Source organism: Nematolebias whitei, chromosome 21 (assembly GCF_014905685.2).
Source record: "Nematolebias whitei isolate Nwh7 chromosome 21, NemWhi1, whole genome shotgun sequence".
In the NCBI taxonomy this organism is placed as follows: Eukaryota; Metazoa; Chordata; class Actinopteri; order Cyprinodontiformes; family Rivulidae; genus Nematolebias; species Nematolebias whitei.
Genome location: NC_056518.1, coordinates 16,639,015 through 16,653,108, shown reverse-complemented (window position 1 = coordinate 16,653,108; position 14,094 = coordinate 16,639,015). Strand labels below are relative to the sequence as shown.

The 14,094-nt window shown below is 38.5% G+C and overlaps 2 protein-coding genes across 2 annotated transcripts; one reads left to right on the top strand and one right to left on the bottom strand.

Annotated features, from left to right (window-relative positions):
* Positions 1-1,783: 1,783 nt before the first annotated feature.
* On the top strand, positions 1,784-7,690 carry tpp1 (tripeptidyl peptidase I). The gene is made up of 13 exons (XM_037694923.1): positions 1,784-1,814; positions 2,185-2,259; positions 2,933-3,072; positions 3,187-3,337; positions 3,678-3,799; positions 3,897-4,069; positions 4,171-4,369; positions 4,472-4,660; positions 5,131-5,203; positions 5,348-5,468; positions 5,541-5,702; positions 7,109-7,234; positions 7,409-7,690. Exons 1-13 carry the CDS (start codon positions 1,804-1,806, stop codon positions 7,547-7,549), a joined length of 1,683 nt encoding a protein of 560 aa, XP_037550851.1. The 5' UTR covers positions 1,784-1,803; the 3' UTR covers positions 7,550-7,690.
* A 1,578-nt stretch (positions 7,691-9,268) lies between these two features.
* On the bottom strand, positions 9,269-12,190 carry yy1a (YY1 transcription factor a). The gene is made up of 5 exons (XM_037694908.1): positions 11,564-12,190; positions 10,566-10,716; positions 10,223-10,283; positions 9,881-10,039; positions 9,269-9,779 (listed from the first exon to the last, which is right to left on the bottom strand). The coding sequence occupies exons 1-5, from the start codon at positions 12,048-12,050 to the stop codon at positions 9,597-9,599; spliced, it is 1,041 nt and encodes a 346-aa protein (XP_037550836.1). The 5' UTR covers positions 12,051-12,190; the 3' UTR covers positions 9,269-9,596.
* Positions 12,191-14,094: the final 1,904 nt, after the last annotated feature.

Here is a 14,094-nt window from a genome sequence, read left to right as displayed (position 1 = left end):
CATTGTTTTGGTGCCTGTATTTTCTTGTCTTGTGCACCTTATCCTGCAATCAGGATGTCCATCCATCCATCCATCCATTATCTTTACCCGCTTATTCCATTTTGGGTCACGGGGGTCGCTGGTGCCCATGTCCAGCAATCACTGTGCGAGTGGCGGGTTACACCCTGGACGGGTCGCAAGTCCATCACAGGGACACATAGAGACAAACGAGACAAACAACCATTCACTCTCTCACTCACACCTAGGGACAATATAGAGTTACCAATCAGTCTAACATGCATGTTTTTGGTCTGTGGGAGGAAACCGGAGCACCCAGAGAAAACCCACGCATGCACGGAGAGAACATGCAAACTCCACCCAGAAAGGCCCCTGGACCGGGGTTTGAATCAAGGACCTTCTCGCTGAGAGGTAGCAGCTCTACCAGTTGCGCCACCGTGCTGCAATCAGGATGTACTGGTCCAAAACCTTGAGATTACCTGCCATCACTGAAAAGTTCACACGTGACAGATTTTTCAGACTGAGGCGATCACTCAAAATACTCATTGATGAAGACGTTCCAGAAGATCTGAAAAAGTGTGATAAATTCTGGAAGGTGAGGCCTTTTCTGAGCCGCATTCTGTAAGGTTGCAAGTCTCAGGCTCGACCAGAATTTGTTTCCATTGATGAGCAGATGATTCCATTCCAAGGAGCTCGTCCATGTCGACAATATATGCCAATGAAACCAAACCCAGTTGGCATAAAAAACTTTGTTTGTGCAACAGCAGATGGTATTGACCTCACTGTATGTGGCACACCAAAGAAGAACATCCTGCCGTTCCTTGAATTCCGTATGGAAGTGGCCATGGCCTTCTTGGCTCAGCATGACAATGATGACTCTGACTTTTCAGAGCAAGAAGATGACCAAGACGTTTTAGTCCAAGGAAAAAAAACATCCAGTGAAGGCAGTGCCCCATGTCTCAGTCTGCAGGAAGGCTAATGCACATCTGCCAGAGGTGGTAAACTTGAAAAATGCAGCGCGCTGCAGGGCAAAAGGCTGCTCAGGGACAACACAAGTGTGGTGTGCTAAATGCAAAGTGCTTCTTTGCTTACAGGCAGGTCGCAACTGTTACAAAGCCTTTCACACATGGGTGTAAACATGTTCTCACACGGGGAAAACAATGTTTGAAATAGAAGTTTGGGAGTATAAGTGAAATGCTTCATGCCATGTTCAGCAATTGAAATGAAGAGTAAACTGCAAAACATTTAGAATGTTTACTTTGTTACGTGCATATTACTGCAACCTTTAGCAGCACTTCAAACGAGTCATATTGTTCAATGGAGCACAATTTTTTTATATTGTTTTTCTACTTAGGAAAATACTGCTGTGTTCAGACACAAAATAAAAATTTTGCATATCATTATCCAATTGTAAATTTGTTGCGTTGTATCAGTTTTAAAAACGAATGTCCACATATGTGGACATCATTTTTCCTCAAAGACTGCATCATGTAAAAAGATCAATCTTGTTTTTTACACTCATCAGGTCCCAATCAACCCAAATAACATAGGGAAGTTAAAAATGCATATCATGTTAGAGTTCGGGTCTGAAGAGGAAATATAATGATATATAATTATATATAATATAATTATATATATATCTATATATATATATAAATAATGAGGAAAACAAAATTTAAAAGGTTTTGGAAAGTATTGCCATTCTCAGACTTCCGTGTCTTTACGAGTCGATCCAGATCACGTGAATGCATCTCACGTGACTCAACTACAAAACAGTCACGAGCGGGTAGGACAGTAGAGGACACCATGAACACACCGTAAGTGCTTTGAATAAACTGAACGGTTTGTTTTTATATAACACGACTAAAATAAGTGATATATTAACGTGACTAGTGTTGTGAGGCGCGGTTATGTTTATTGTTTGAGATGACCTACATAGATAGCCGCCGCTAACCCGGGTTAAACAGGTTATTTGAAGCTGCTGTAAATAACTTTTGCTCATAGAGCTGCCAAAATATACATTTATTACATATAAATATACATATTTAATTAAGAAATGAGTCTGCTTTCAGCTCCATCTCCACGGTGCTGCTGTTTTTAATATAACCACTACCTGTTTCCAGATTTTGATTTGTTTTTTTAATACTTCCGGGTGTATTTATGTTAACTTTGATCTCCTTCCAACAGATTTCCCTTCTACATCCTCTTGTTGTTCGTCTCTTTGGTCTGGAGTGGATACCTTGAATATGACCAAGATGTCTTGTGAGCCATCTTTTAAAGCCACATATACATTTTTTTTTCTCTTGTAAAATAGACAACGAATAGTTAGTGAAATGCTTTCTATTTAATAAGACTGATATAAATCATTTACTAATCTATGATGCGTTCAAGGGAAGTTGGAATTTCTTTTTTCCAACTAAAAAATTAACTGGAACCCCAAAAGTAGAAAATTGCTGACCAGCCTGACCCCATATCCAACTAGGGCCATTAAAGGGATAGTCTGGTCATTTTTTGAAGGTGTGTTGTGTCATAACGATATTATCTATAGTTAGTATTTACCAGTCACAGAACATGAGGGCACAAGTACATCTTAGTAACAGATATAGTTAGGGTGAGGCAACAGTGTAGAGGTTTTTGTGAATTATGGCCTGGATGATAACTTTAGCCCTTTTTTCCATACTTTATGCTTTAAGGTTCAAGTCATGACTGATAACATTATAACTATTAAGTATTTAGGAGAACATTACGTCTAAGTTCATAAATGACCAGAATATCCCTTTCATGTTGCTGTATGGGAAGTTTTATTTAATTACTTTCTAATAATCTCACACAGCACAATGCATTAACCTGCATTAGTATGTTTACTATAATCATTAGTTTAGTTAAAATGATAGTTTAGTTAGTGTTATACAATGGTTTTTTTTTTTTCCTACAGGATACCAGAGGAATGGATCCATGCTGGAAGAGTTGGTGCTTCAGAGGAGCTGGAGCTGACGTTTGCCTTAAAGCAGCAGAACCTTCACCTGCTGGAGGAAACACTCAACCGGGTTTCAGACCCGGACTCGCCTCAGTATGGTAGGGCTTCGGCTATGAGGCAGCTCACAAATTCAGAATGAAAACAAAAAAATACACATGCATTAAGTCTAAACTGACCACCTCAAACTGCATAACTAAGTTTATCCTCCACAGGTAAACATCTCAGCCTGGAGGAAGTGGCTTCGCTTGTTCGTCCATCTGAACTCACCCAGAAAGTGGTGCACAGCTGGCTGCAGAGTCATGGGATTTCACAGTGTCTCACTGTTCGCACTCAGGACTTTTTACAGTGCACCGTGGCTGCAGAGTAAGCACATCTTTTTTTAGTATCACCTGTCCTGCTTTGCTCAACTCACTTGCAGCTGAAAACAGAAAGTCTTCTTGTTTAGTTACTTCTTCTTCTTGGGTTTCATAAATCTTGTGAAAAAGCTGTGCTTGTATCTCGTGTTCCTATTTTTGAGGTTTCACACGATGAAAAAGCAAATTTGATGCGGCAGTCTAAACTGCAAAAATCTGTGTTAGCTTATTAAAAAATGCGGCATGCATTACCTCAAACTTGAGTTTTATTTAAAAAAAAAAGAATTGTTTTAGCTTATTCAGTTCTAGTTTTAAGAATATTAATGTTATGATTGTTTTTTGCATTATAGTGTTGCAGAAAAGCTTCTTCCAGGAAGTAGATTCCATCGCTACGTCAGGGACGGCCAGTCTATAGTCCGATCCTCTGCTCCGTATTCGGTTCATGATGATGTTCACCAACACCTTGATTTTGGTGAGCTTCATCAATTGATGTGCACAGTTTGCACAAGTACAAGTATTTCTATTGAGATCAGTTCTGATTGCGGTGTTGTTTTTTTTCACCGCCACAGTCGGAGGGCTTCACCGCCTTCCACCTAAAGGGAAAGACGCCCGCAGGAAGCAGCCAGAGTCAACGGCGTGGGTGCACCTCGGAGTGACTCCTTCCGTCTTGAGAGCTCGCTACAATCTGACAGCAGCTGATGTGGGATCAGCTCAGAAGAACAACAGCCAGGCTGTAGCTCAAGTATGGTCCACTAATAGGATTAGTTTATGAGCGTCACTTCTGGTGTTAGAACAACCAGAACTCTGTTGATTCTCTTTTTATCTGCTTTTTTTTTCTTGTAGTTTTTGGAGCAGTACTTCCACCCCGCCGACTTGGCCGAGTTCATGTACATATATGGTAGCTCCTTCAAGCATCTGTCTCAGGTGGATCGAGTTGTAGGTACCCAGGGAGGAGGAAAAGCTGGTCTGGAGGCCAGTCTGGATGTGGAGTACATCATGAGCACAGGGGCCAACATCTCCACATGGGTCTTCACTAATCCAGGTCTGCACAAACAGAACTTTATCTGTGACCATATGTATGTCTACAGGTGAAAGAGTAAAAATATTACATTTCTTATTCCTTTGTCTTTCTGTTTGTCTCCAGGTCGTCACGAGTCCCAGGAGCCCTTCCTCCAGTGGATGGTCTTACTCAGCAACATGTCTGCCCTGCCCTGGGTTCACACTATCAGCTACGGAGACGACGAGGACAGTCTGTCCGCTGCCTACATGATGCGCATTAATACAGAGTTTATGAAAGCTGGAGTGAGGGGGATTTCTCTGCTCTTCGCCTCCGGTCAGTAATTACTTCCAGACATTCAAGAACATTTGCCAAAATCTAATGTGTGCCATTAATGAAGCATGATAGTGGGCTAACACAATGTACTGCTTCAGTTTATCATTTTAGATATCTACATTTTTTTTGGACTGATAATTTGTATAACACTTGGTGATTTACGCGACACAACTTCCTGTTTCTTAAAATGATTCAGTGATGAACAGTAAGTTTTCATTTCCATCACAAAAGCCTCAGCGTTCTGACAATCTGTCCACAATTATCATCTCCATGACGACCTGTAAACTATGACTTTATTCTTATTGTCAAATTAATGTCACTTGAAACACGAACACATTATTGTTTAAATTAAAAGAGCCTTTGAGCGCTTGTTAATCTTTTACGTGTAACTTGATCTGTAGTGTGCACCAATATTCAAAAGCCTGAAAGGTCTGCTGTTGCATCACTCTTTGTGTCCCTGATGTGTTCAGGTGACAGCGGCGCTGGATGCAGGCATTTAAATCCAACGCAGAACGTCTTCAGGCCCAGTTTTCCTGCCTCCAGGTAAACATCTGAAACCAAAACTGATTCCAAATACGTTCAAGATGTTTTTAATGCTTAAATCTAAAAGCTGTAAAATGAAATTGGAATGAAAAAGTGGAACTTATTCTAAAAACCTGTCGCGTGTGTGTAAAAATGCACATGCAGCCCTTATGTGACTACAGTTGGAGGAACTTCGTTCAAGAACCCGTTTAAAGTCACGTATGAAGTCACAGATTACATCAGCGGAGGTGGTTTCAGCAATGTCTTCAAGATGCCCGACTACCAGGTGCAGATAACAAACATGCAGCCTTTAGTTGACTTTTTTTTTCTGTACTGATGCTAAGTTGTGTTTCCACAGGTCGGCTCAGTTCAGGGATACCTGAAAGCTGCAGCAGCAACGCTCCCTCCCGTGTCGTACTTTAATGCCAGCGGACGGGCCTACCCAGACATGGCTGCTCTGTCGGACAATTACTGGGTGGTCAACAACAGAATTCCCATCCCCTGGGTGTCGGGAACCTCGGTAAAACATATTAACATGGTTACACTTCATAAACGTCAAACAAAAACACAAATCAAGCCAGTGCAATGATTTTTAAAGAGTACAGTGTTCCGTCGCTATTTTGCAGTTCATCACGAACTCGCTGTATCGTGGTTTTTTCAAAATACGATTGAACATGACACACAGTTAGATGATTGATGGATGAGACGCATGATAGGCATGGAATTTTTATTTAAAATAAATTATTTTAAATTATTTAGAACCTTTGTGCAGCCCACACTGCAGGATAAGCTTCCTCCTGCAGCTGATCAGCTGATCTCCGTGCAGAGTGGAGAAGTGGGCGTGGCCAAGAGCTTTTGCAGGTGGCAGAGTGCAGCCAAGGCATAGAGCTGAAATCATGACATTCTGTGCTCTTTTAGAGTTTAGAAACATTAGCTATGTTAAAATGGACATAAGTAATCGGATTAACCGACCATTTGGAATAAAAATGTGTCATGTAAACGCCCCATTCAGATTATTCTTTGTTGATTCAGCTCGATCCGAATGGATTTGTGATCAGAATGAGACGGGTGGTTTATGCCGATTCACAATCCAAACAGTGTGCATGCAAGAGCTCAAAATGATCTGCATTACCTGTAGCTCAGTCAAGGTGTGCAGTAACGTCTCCACCATCAATAAAACCTGGTGCGGGGCCATTTTGGGTGCTCAGTTTGTTTACGTTCATCATGGAAGTGGAACTTCTTCTTCTGTGTTTTTTTTTTTTTTAAGGAGAGTTTACCACTCTGCGGATGTCAGTACTTCTATTCTGAGTAAAAAGCCCGCTGCATGTAAACGCTCGTCAGGATCAGATTGTGCCCATGTAAATGTTACATTAGGATTATTTAATCTGAATACATTTCAATCCGATTAAAGAATTTTGCATATGTAAACATAGCTGCTGTTTAGAATATTGCAAGAAGGTGGGGTCTAAAACGCCTTTTTATATATAAATATATATATATATTTAAAAACGAGGGACTACTGTAAATTAACTAGCATTTCAAAAAGTTCAGGCTTTTTCCACCTATTTTTTTTTTCCTGGTGAGAACTATTTCTTTTAGTTGTCCTAAAATCTGGTCCGACTAGTATAGATGACTGCTTAAACAAAAGAAACGGTGCTTTCGACCCCTTCGTTGAGCAAGACTTCCCTTGCTAAACAAGTTTGTTGCTCCATCCAGCAGAGAAATGTTGGCTACAACTCATCTTTTGGGGAAACACCTTTTAAAGACAGTATTTTTCTTTTTTACTCCAATTGTTAAAAGAGAAAAAAAGAGTCAAAGCAGGTGATATAAGTAAATGTTTTACAGTACAGATAACGTATCATTTTTATAAGTATTTACACCTTCGGTTATCTTTATTGACTTGCATGCATTCCTCGGCCCCTCCAGGCATCGACTCCTGTGTTTGGAGGCATTCTTTCCCTCATCAATGATCAGCGCTTGTTGAAGGGTCAGCCTCCGCTGGGCTTCTTCAACCCTCGCCTCTACAAGCTCAAACAACAGGGGCTGTTTGATGTAAGTTAGAACTGCAGGGAAGGTTTGATCGTCTTTGTTGCTTCCAGTGAAAAAAATAAAATAAAATAACGTCGAAAGGATTCAGTTAGGTAGTTTTTGTTTTTCTGTTTTTAAAGAAAATGCGTTGCAACTCGTGTCGTCGTGGTCTGATAAACGCCGTTTGTTTTTCTTCAGGTGACTGAAGGTTGCCACCTGGGCTGTCTGGACGAGCAGGTTCAGGGAAAGGGCTTCTGTGCAGCACCGTCCTGGGACCCCGTTACAGGCTGGGGGACGCCGAACTACCCTGCACTGCTGGCTGCACTCATAACGGACTAAACGGAACAAGTTAAAAAAACAAACTGACGTCTGCTCCGAGAGCAAATCAAACTCCTGATCAGGTTTCTGACGCTGAAAGGCAGAACAGTGGAATTATTAAACTACCGGTAATTGCTGCTGTTTTATTCTGAAACGCACGCACGGTTCAAATCTTATTTTAATTGGATAGAATTTATTCATTGCAATTATTTTTTTTACCTATTTAATGTCATATTTTAAATAGCTTTATATAAGGCGTGCAGTTTTAGTGATTTTATCTTCAAATTTGGAATTTTCAAAGTAACGCAGTTGCCTTTTTCTGTTCTTCTATGCATCTTTACTGGAATGGATTTCCCTACAAATCTAGATGACGACTGGTATTAACAGTAATCCTCTGCTTTAAATGTTCACCGTTAAGATTCCCAGAAATGAGAAGGGCTTGACTCGCATGTTGCTTAAAGAAACTACTGAAATGTGAAGATCTTTAATGATTATATTTGATGTTAGAATGCTTTAAAGTGTTTTTTTTTTTTAACATCTCGGCAGGGATGAGTTTAGATCAACTTTTGTTAAATCCACTTGCAGTTCTAATGTCACTCGTGGTTTAAATAAACAGAAACACATGGGGTTTAACTGGCTTATTTTACTATATTTTGTGGCCTTAAGTGGCTAATATAAAAAAAAATGCACTAATGTGTTTTACATCTGCAGGTTTACGACTTATTGCACTTGATTTTATTGTTTGTTCTTGGAAAAGCCTAAAATAAGTTGTATGAGAGTGGCAGCTTTTTCTGTGGTTTATTAAAAGCGATCAGTTCATTAGGACACAAAATGGAGTCTGATGTTTATGCAAAAAAAAAACTGAATGGGATCTCTTTCGATCCTTTATTTTTCAAACAATGTTGTTTTTTTTCACAGTTCAATCTAGTAAATTAAAGACCACGAGTGTTTGGTTACCGTGACCATTTTTCTGTTTTATATTCTACGTACTTTCAATAAAAGGACAAGTAAATGACTTGGTAAACATTAGTTTTTGTTGTTAGCTGAAGCCCTGAAAGCTTCTGAGAACTTGGCTGCAGACGAGTGACCAGCGAGTTGGAATAAAACCTAATTTCCATTGCAAATTCTTCTGATATCTACTTTGCACTGAGGGCGTCACGTTACACAAAACAAAACCCTATTGTCACCAACTGGACGTCATGTCATACCTGACAATGACAACTATCCGTTGTACAAATACAACAAAATATTAAAGGTTTGACTAGTATTATACTTGAAGCTGGTACATTTATGTTATATATTCCACATTACAGGAGAAAATAAAAAGCACAACTGTTGTGCTAACCTGAGTTGCTTTATTTTTCACTACATTTAGTACAGCCCAAGGATTTGTCTCTTAATGATACTGAAACTCAAAAGAGCTGATTACAAAAAAAAAATTAAGATGTGTCTGTATTTGTGGTGTACAGTAACAGGAAAAGTATTTTAATGGTTGATCATCACTAGTGAAAGGGCAACAAAACAAAACCCACACGATTCTGAGTGTCCCCTCCTCAAAAGTCCTATTGAGGAGAAAAAAGGGGAAGTAAAACCAAACGTTGAAACCTTTTCCAGGAAAAGCAACAAAACAGTCCTAATACATACGACAACGCTCAAATAAATCCGTGTACAATATGCACACTTGGGCAAAGTTATAAAATTGAAAAGTTGCTGCAAAAGTATGTACATTTGACTGTGATTGCAAAAAAAAAAAAGTGGTTTTGTTACTGTATAAATAAGTTTCTTTTTTTTTTTAGGTGCAGGAATTGTGAATAAATATCTTCATGAGAAGAAACTTTAAAAATGTTCCCTCCAGGTTAAACCATCAGGTGGACGCCGGGTCAAAAGAAATCAGTTCTTTGCTTGAAAACGTTATAATTTTGTTTTCCCAGTTTGAATATTTTCTGTAGAGGCAAAACACGGGCTCATCACAACAAAGCAGGCCGAAGAACACGAGACTCAACGAACAGAGAGAGTCCCGTCGCTCAAGAGTTTGTCTCGCGCTGAGCCTGATTCGTCCACGGATAACTCACTGGCTGTTTTTGGCTTTGGCATGTGTGAGTATGTGAGACTTGAGGTTGGTGGACTGAGCAAACTTTTTATTGCAGCCGTCAAAGGGGCACACGTACGGGCGGTCTCCAGTGTGAATACGCACATGTGTGCGCAGGTTAAAGTCCAGAGAGAAGCGCTTTCCACATCCCTCAAATGTGCACTGGAAACACAAAAGAGTCAGTTAATGCAGTGAAATATGAAATATATATTATGTCGCTGTATGATAAACATTTAAGATAAAAATTAAAAAAAAAGACTCACTTGGAAAGGTTTCTCTCCTGTATGCACAAGTTGATGTCTTTTCAGTTTTGAACTCTCCACGAAAGCTTTGCCACATTCTGCACAGACGTGCACGCGAGGTCCATGCGTATGCAAGTGTTTTCTCATTGCAGAGTTGTCCCTGAACATCTTTGTGCATCCCTTAAAGAGAGAAAACACAACAAAGCGGATTTATTTACAATTATTAATCACTTGTAATATGCCTGCAGGCTCTCAGGAAGAGAGTGCTGATAAGAATGGCACAATTCGAGGAACTAATGTTTGCCTACTCAGTCTGAAATTTTTGCTACAAAGTGTATGCACTGAATGAAATATCACACTCACTTTATGAGGACAAGCTATCGTTCTGGGCGCATCGTCCTCTTTTATTTTTCTTGGCTTCATTCTGCAGAACAAATAAAAGATAGTGGCATTATTTAAAAAAATATTCAATACAAATTACAAACATGGCATGCTGTAAAAATATGTATGTGACTAATAATTTGTGGGAGGTATACTTAAGGTTTTTAATCCATCCTTAATTTAACGCAAAAATGGCACGGAAAGAGAGCTGAATGTGCTGATTAAGCCACGCAATGCATTAAATCTCCTACTTCTGCACCCGCATTACAGCTCTTAATAACATGGCGGTCTTTAAACAGTGTCTGGTCTGAGCATCAACTCTTACCGTGCAAACTCTGCCAGCTGCTTGGGATCTGACAGGTCAATGCCTGGGATACCTCCAGGAGGAAGCTTCTTTCCAGTCATATATTCAGAATAATCTGGAGGAGAATTCTCTTCTGTGATTTGCTCTTCGTGATCTATGTCCTTCTTGTCGTCTGAATGAGAAAAACACAAATCTGAGACAGAGAAATGTCCTAAACCAAAATATCACATAACCACTAATTTCTATTGCATTTTTTATATTAATTAGTTGTACTGTAAATACAATTGCAAACACATTTATGAACTAAATTTTATTATCATAATATTAAATATTATAATATTAAATTACATTACTAAAATAATATTACTATGTGTAATATTACATTTGAACAGAAACTGTGAAAGGAGTTTAAAAACACGCATTATATTTATATTAGAAAAACAAATTTGGTTGAGTTCATGAACGTAGGAACTTATTTTGTGCACGTATGTATAACTGGAAACGGCAGTCATGAGAGGAAAAACATCACGCACACCTAAACTGAAACCAATAAATTTTCATCCTATCTCAAAAAATAGCATTATTAGTCGTGTATTCATTGCAATCGCCACAGAGATATATCGGAAAACATTTCAGTCGTTGCGGTTGCGAAAAATAACAAAACTGAGCCGTAAAGTCCGAGGGGTTCCTGAAGGCAGCACCGCCGCCTCTGTTTTAACTGAAAACTGCGCCACAGCGGCCCAGCGAAGCTACCAGCACTTCGCTTCCACCGTCGCCGCCATGTTCGTCGGCCAGATAAACGCCATTTTTTCGGGCCGCCATACTTTCTAGACCGGGGAAATATGGCGGCGCCCATCGACACATAAAACATGGCTTCCCATAAAAACAAAAACATTTCGAATGGGGTATAAGTTGTTTAGAGTTGGGGAAAATAATTCTACTTTAGAGGACGAGGCGCCAACTGGGGCCTAGTCACCCGACACATAAGAACAAAGCAACAGACTGGACAGGGAACTTACCCGATGCCCACATAGTTACTGAAAACTCCCCTTCCAAAGTCTTTATCTGGACCTGTTTTTGCTCCCACTTTCGACCCATCTCTACTCCGCTTATGTAGCTCTTTTTACACGCTTTTTTCCCGCTTCCACTTTTCTTCATCCGGCCCGAAGACGAGCTTCTGCCGGCGACTGTAACCAGAGTCTGTCCGATGTAGTCCTCTTCCACGGCAGGCACCGGGATAAGGATTTGATCCTCAAAACCGTCGTCTGTATGCATCTCAGAATCATCCTCGCCCACAACCTCTTCTCTTGTTTGCACTAAAATCACCTCTTGGTGCGAGTGGATCGAGTTTGGATCATCGAGCGGCTGTAAGGCGATCATGGGCTGATGTTCATCGTCGTCGACAACTGTCTCGATTGTCTCTACTTCAATTTCATGCAATTCAACAATTTCGGCTGGCATGTCCGACCCGTCCGCTGCTATGTACAGGGTATCTCCCGATGCCATGATAACTTTTTTGTTTTTTCTCCACCTATCTAAGTGCAATCTTTTTACAATTTCCTTCTGTCTACTCAGCCTTTCTCTTCTCTCCCTCCGACAAGTCTTCACAACTGAAATCTCGTCGCCACTGTGATCTAGTTTCGAAATCCCGCGAGATTTGAAGTGAAAGTCTCGTTTCAGTGATTTTTTTAATAAGATTTCTACTTTTAATTGTTTTTTATTTATTTAATTTTATTATTACTTTTATTTAGGAGCGGAATTTAAAATAAGACATTGCCTGGCAGTTTTTAGTTTTTGCAAATGCTCATATTTATGTCTTTAAAATGCAAAAAAAAACAACCTGTAAATATTAGATCTTGAACAGGATCAGCTCTGAGTCAAGTTTTAAGCTGAAACTTCTTTGAAAATCAAAATAGGTAGTAAAAGGCTATTTTATGTCTGTCAAATTATGTTGCTTTTTTGTGTTTTTAAAATTTGAATAAATTATGTCTGTGATTGACAAAGAGCCTGAAGATCCAGTTTTTCTGTTATGTGTACATATTTTTAATTATTATTATTTAATTCATTTATTCATTCATTTAAAAGAAACAAAATAAACCAAACCAATTGAATGAAAAGGGTGTAGAAAAATGATAAAATTATTTTTAATATCTGCCCCTTAACAAAATAACTACAAACAAACAACAGCCTACGCTTGAACAATCTCCAAAGTGCAAACAAAAATATCAGGCATCCTTCACATGGCACCATACCTTCCCAACAACTTTAACTTAATCATCTTTTTAAGCATATAAATTGTTTTTGAAATTGTTATGGTGATATCAAGGCAACTCCACAATCCCTGAATTATAACACAGCTCCTTCAGATTAGTTCTAAATGGAGGTTTTACAAACATTTCCATTCCCTCGAGGTTATAATGACTCTCTTTTTTAATAAATTTTAATTGAATATTTGGAGGTAATATATTTTATGAGCTTTATACATGACTGGCAAAATACTATATTCAACAAAATCATACAATATTAATAATTTCAGCTGATGAAATAATATATTTGTTGGGTGACCATAGCACTTCCTATTAATAATTCTTATAGCTCTTTTTTGTCAAATGAAATTAGGATTTGTAATTGTTTTGCATGTGTTTCCCAAAACTTCAATACAATAGATTAAATAAGGAACAATCATTACATTATATAACAAATACAACGCTTTGTCATTTAAAAACTCTTTTACTTTATACAGTAATGCAATTGATTTTGCTATTTTTATTCTTAAGTAATTTACATGAGATTTCCATGTCAGCTTCTCATCAATAATGACACCCAAAAATTTAATTTCATTAACTTTATGAATTTCCATATTGTTAATTTTAAATGGGACTTTAATAACTTTCTTTCTATAACTAAATATCATTTAGTGTTTTTTTTCCAAACTTAATGATAACTAATTAAATTGGAACCAAGTTTGTATTTTTACGAACTCTGCTTGTATCATTTCTAACATCCGTTCACCCGAACAAAAAAAAGTGGTATCATCTGCAAATAAAACACACTTCAAAATCCCTGACACATCAACGAGATTATTTACATAAACAAACAACTTTGTTCCCAACAGAGAACCTTGAGGAACTCCACATCCATTAACACAAAATTCAGATCTTACATAGTTTACCTGTAAATTGTCTCCATTATTCAAATAACTAATACCCAATGTAGTGCTAATCCTCCAATGCCATATTTATTTAGTTTTTCAAGGAGAATGGTGTGATAGTGTCGAAAGCCTTTTTTAAATCAACAAAAACACTAACACGCTAACGCTACATGAGTTCGTCTATTGAGTTTCAGAGGCCTTTTGGGGGGTTTAATGAGTCATAAGTGAGACTAAAGTGGTTTAACAAACCATAAAATAATTTTTAAAAATCTCTAGAAAATGGTTAATCAAATTCATAACGGATAATGTCAAACAACAAAAATCTCAGAGCGCTTGAAGGAATATTGATCAAGATTGCTTTAAAATTTACCAGAAAGTCTGGCTTTTTAAAAGCAAATT

What these genes read in the sequence shown, in the direction of transcription:
- yy1a (XM_037694908.1), bottom strand. Translation starts at nt 12,050, where the DNA reads ATGGCATCGGGAGATACCCTGTACATAGCAGCGGACGGGTCGGACATG. An exon ending in AGTAACTATGTGGGCATCGG is followed by an intron (nt 10,717 to 11,563) that starts GTAAGTTCCCTG and finishes TTTCTCATTCAG; the next exon opens with ACGACAAGAAGGACATAGAT. An exon ending in CAGCTGGCAGAGTTTGCACG is followed by an intron (nt 10,284 to 10,565) that starts GTAAGAGTTGAT and finishes TTTGTTCTGCAG; the next exon opens with AATGAAGCCAAGAAAAATAA.
- tpp1 (XM_037694923.1), top strand. An exon ending in ATGGGTCTTCACTAATCCAG is followed by an intron (nt 4,370 to 4,471) that starts GTCTGCACAAAC and finishes GTTTGTCTCCAG; the next exon opens with GTCGTCACGAGTCCCAGGAG. An exon ending in TTCTCTGCTCTTCGCCTCCG is followed by an intron (nt 4,661 to 5,130) that starts GTCAGTAATTAC and finishes TGATGTGTTCAG; the next exon opens with GTGACAGCGGCGCTGGATGC.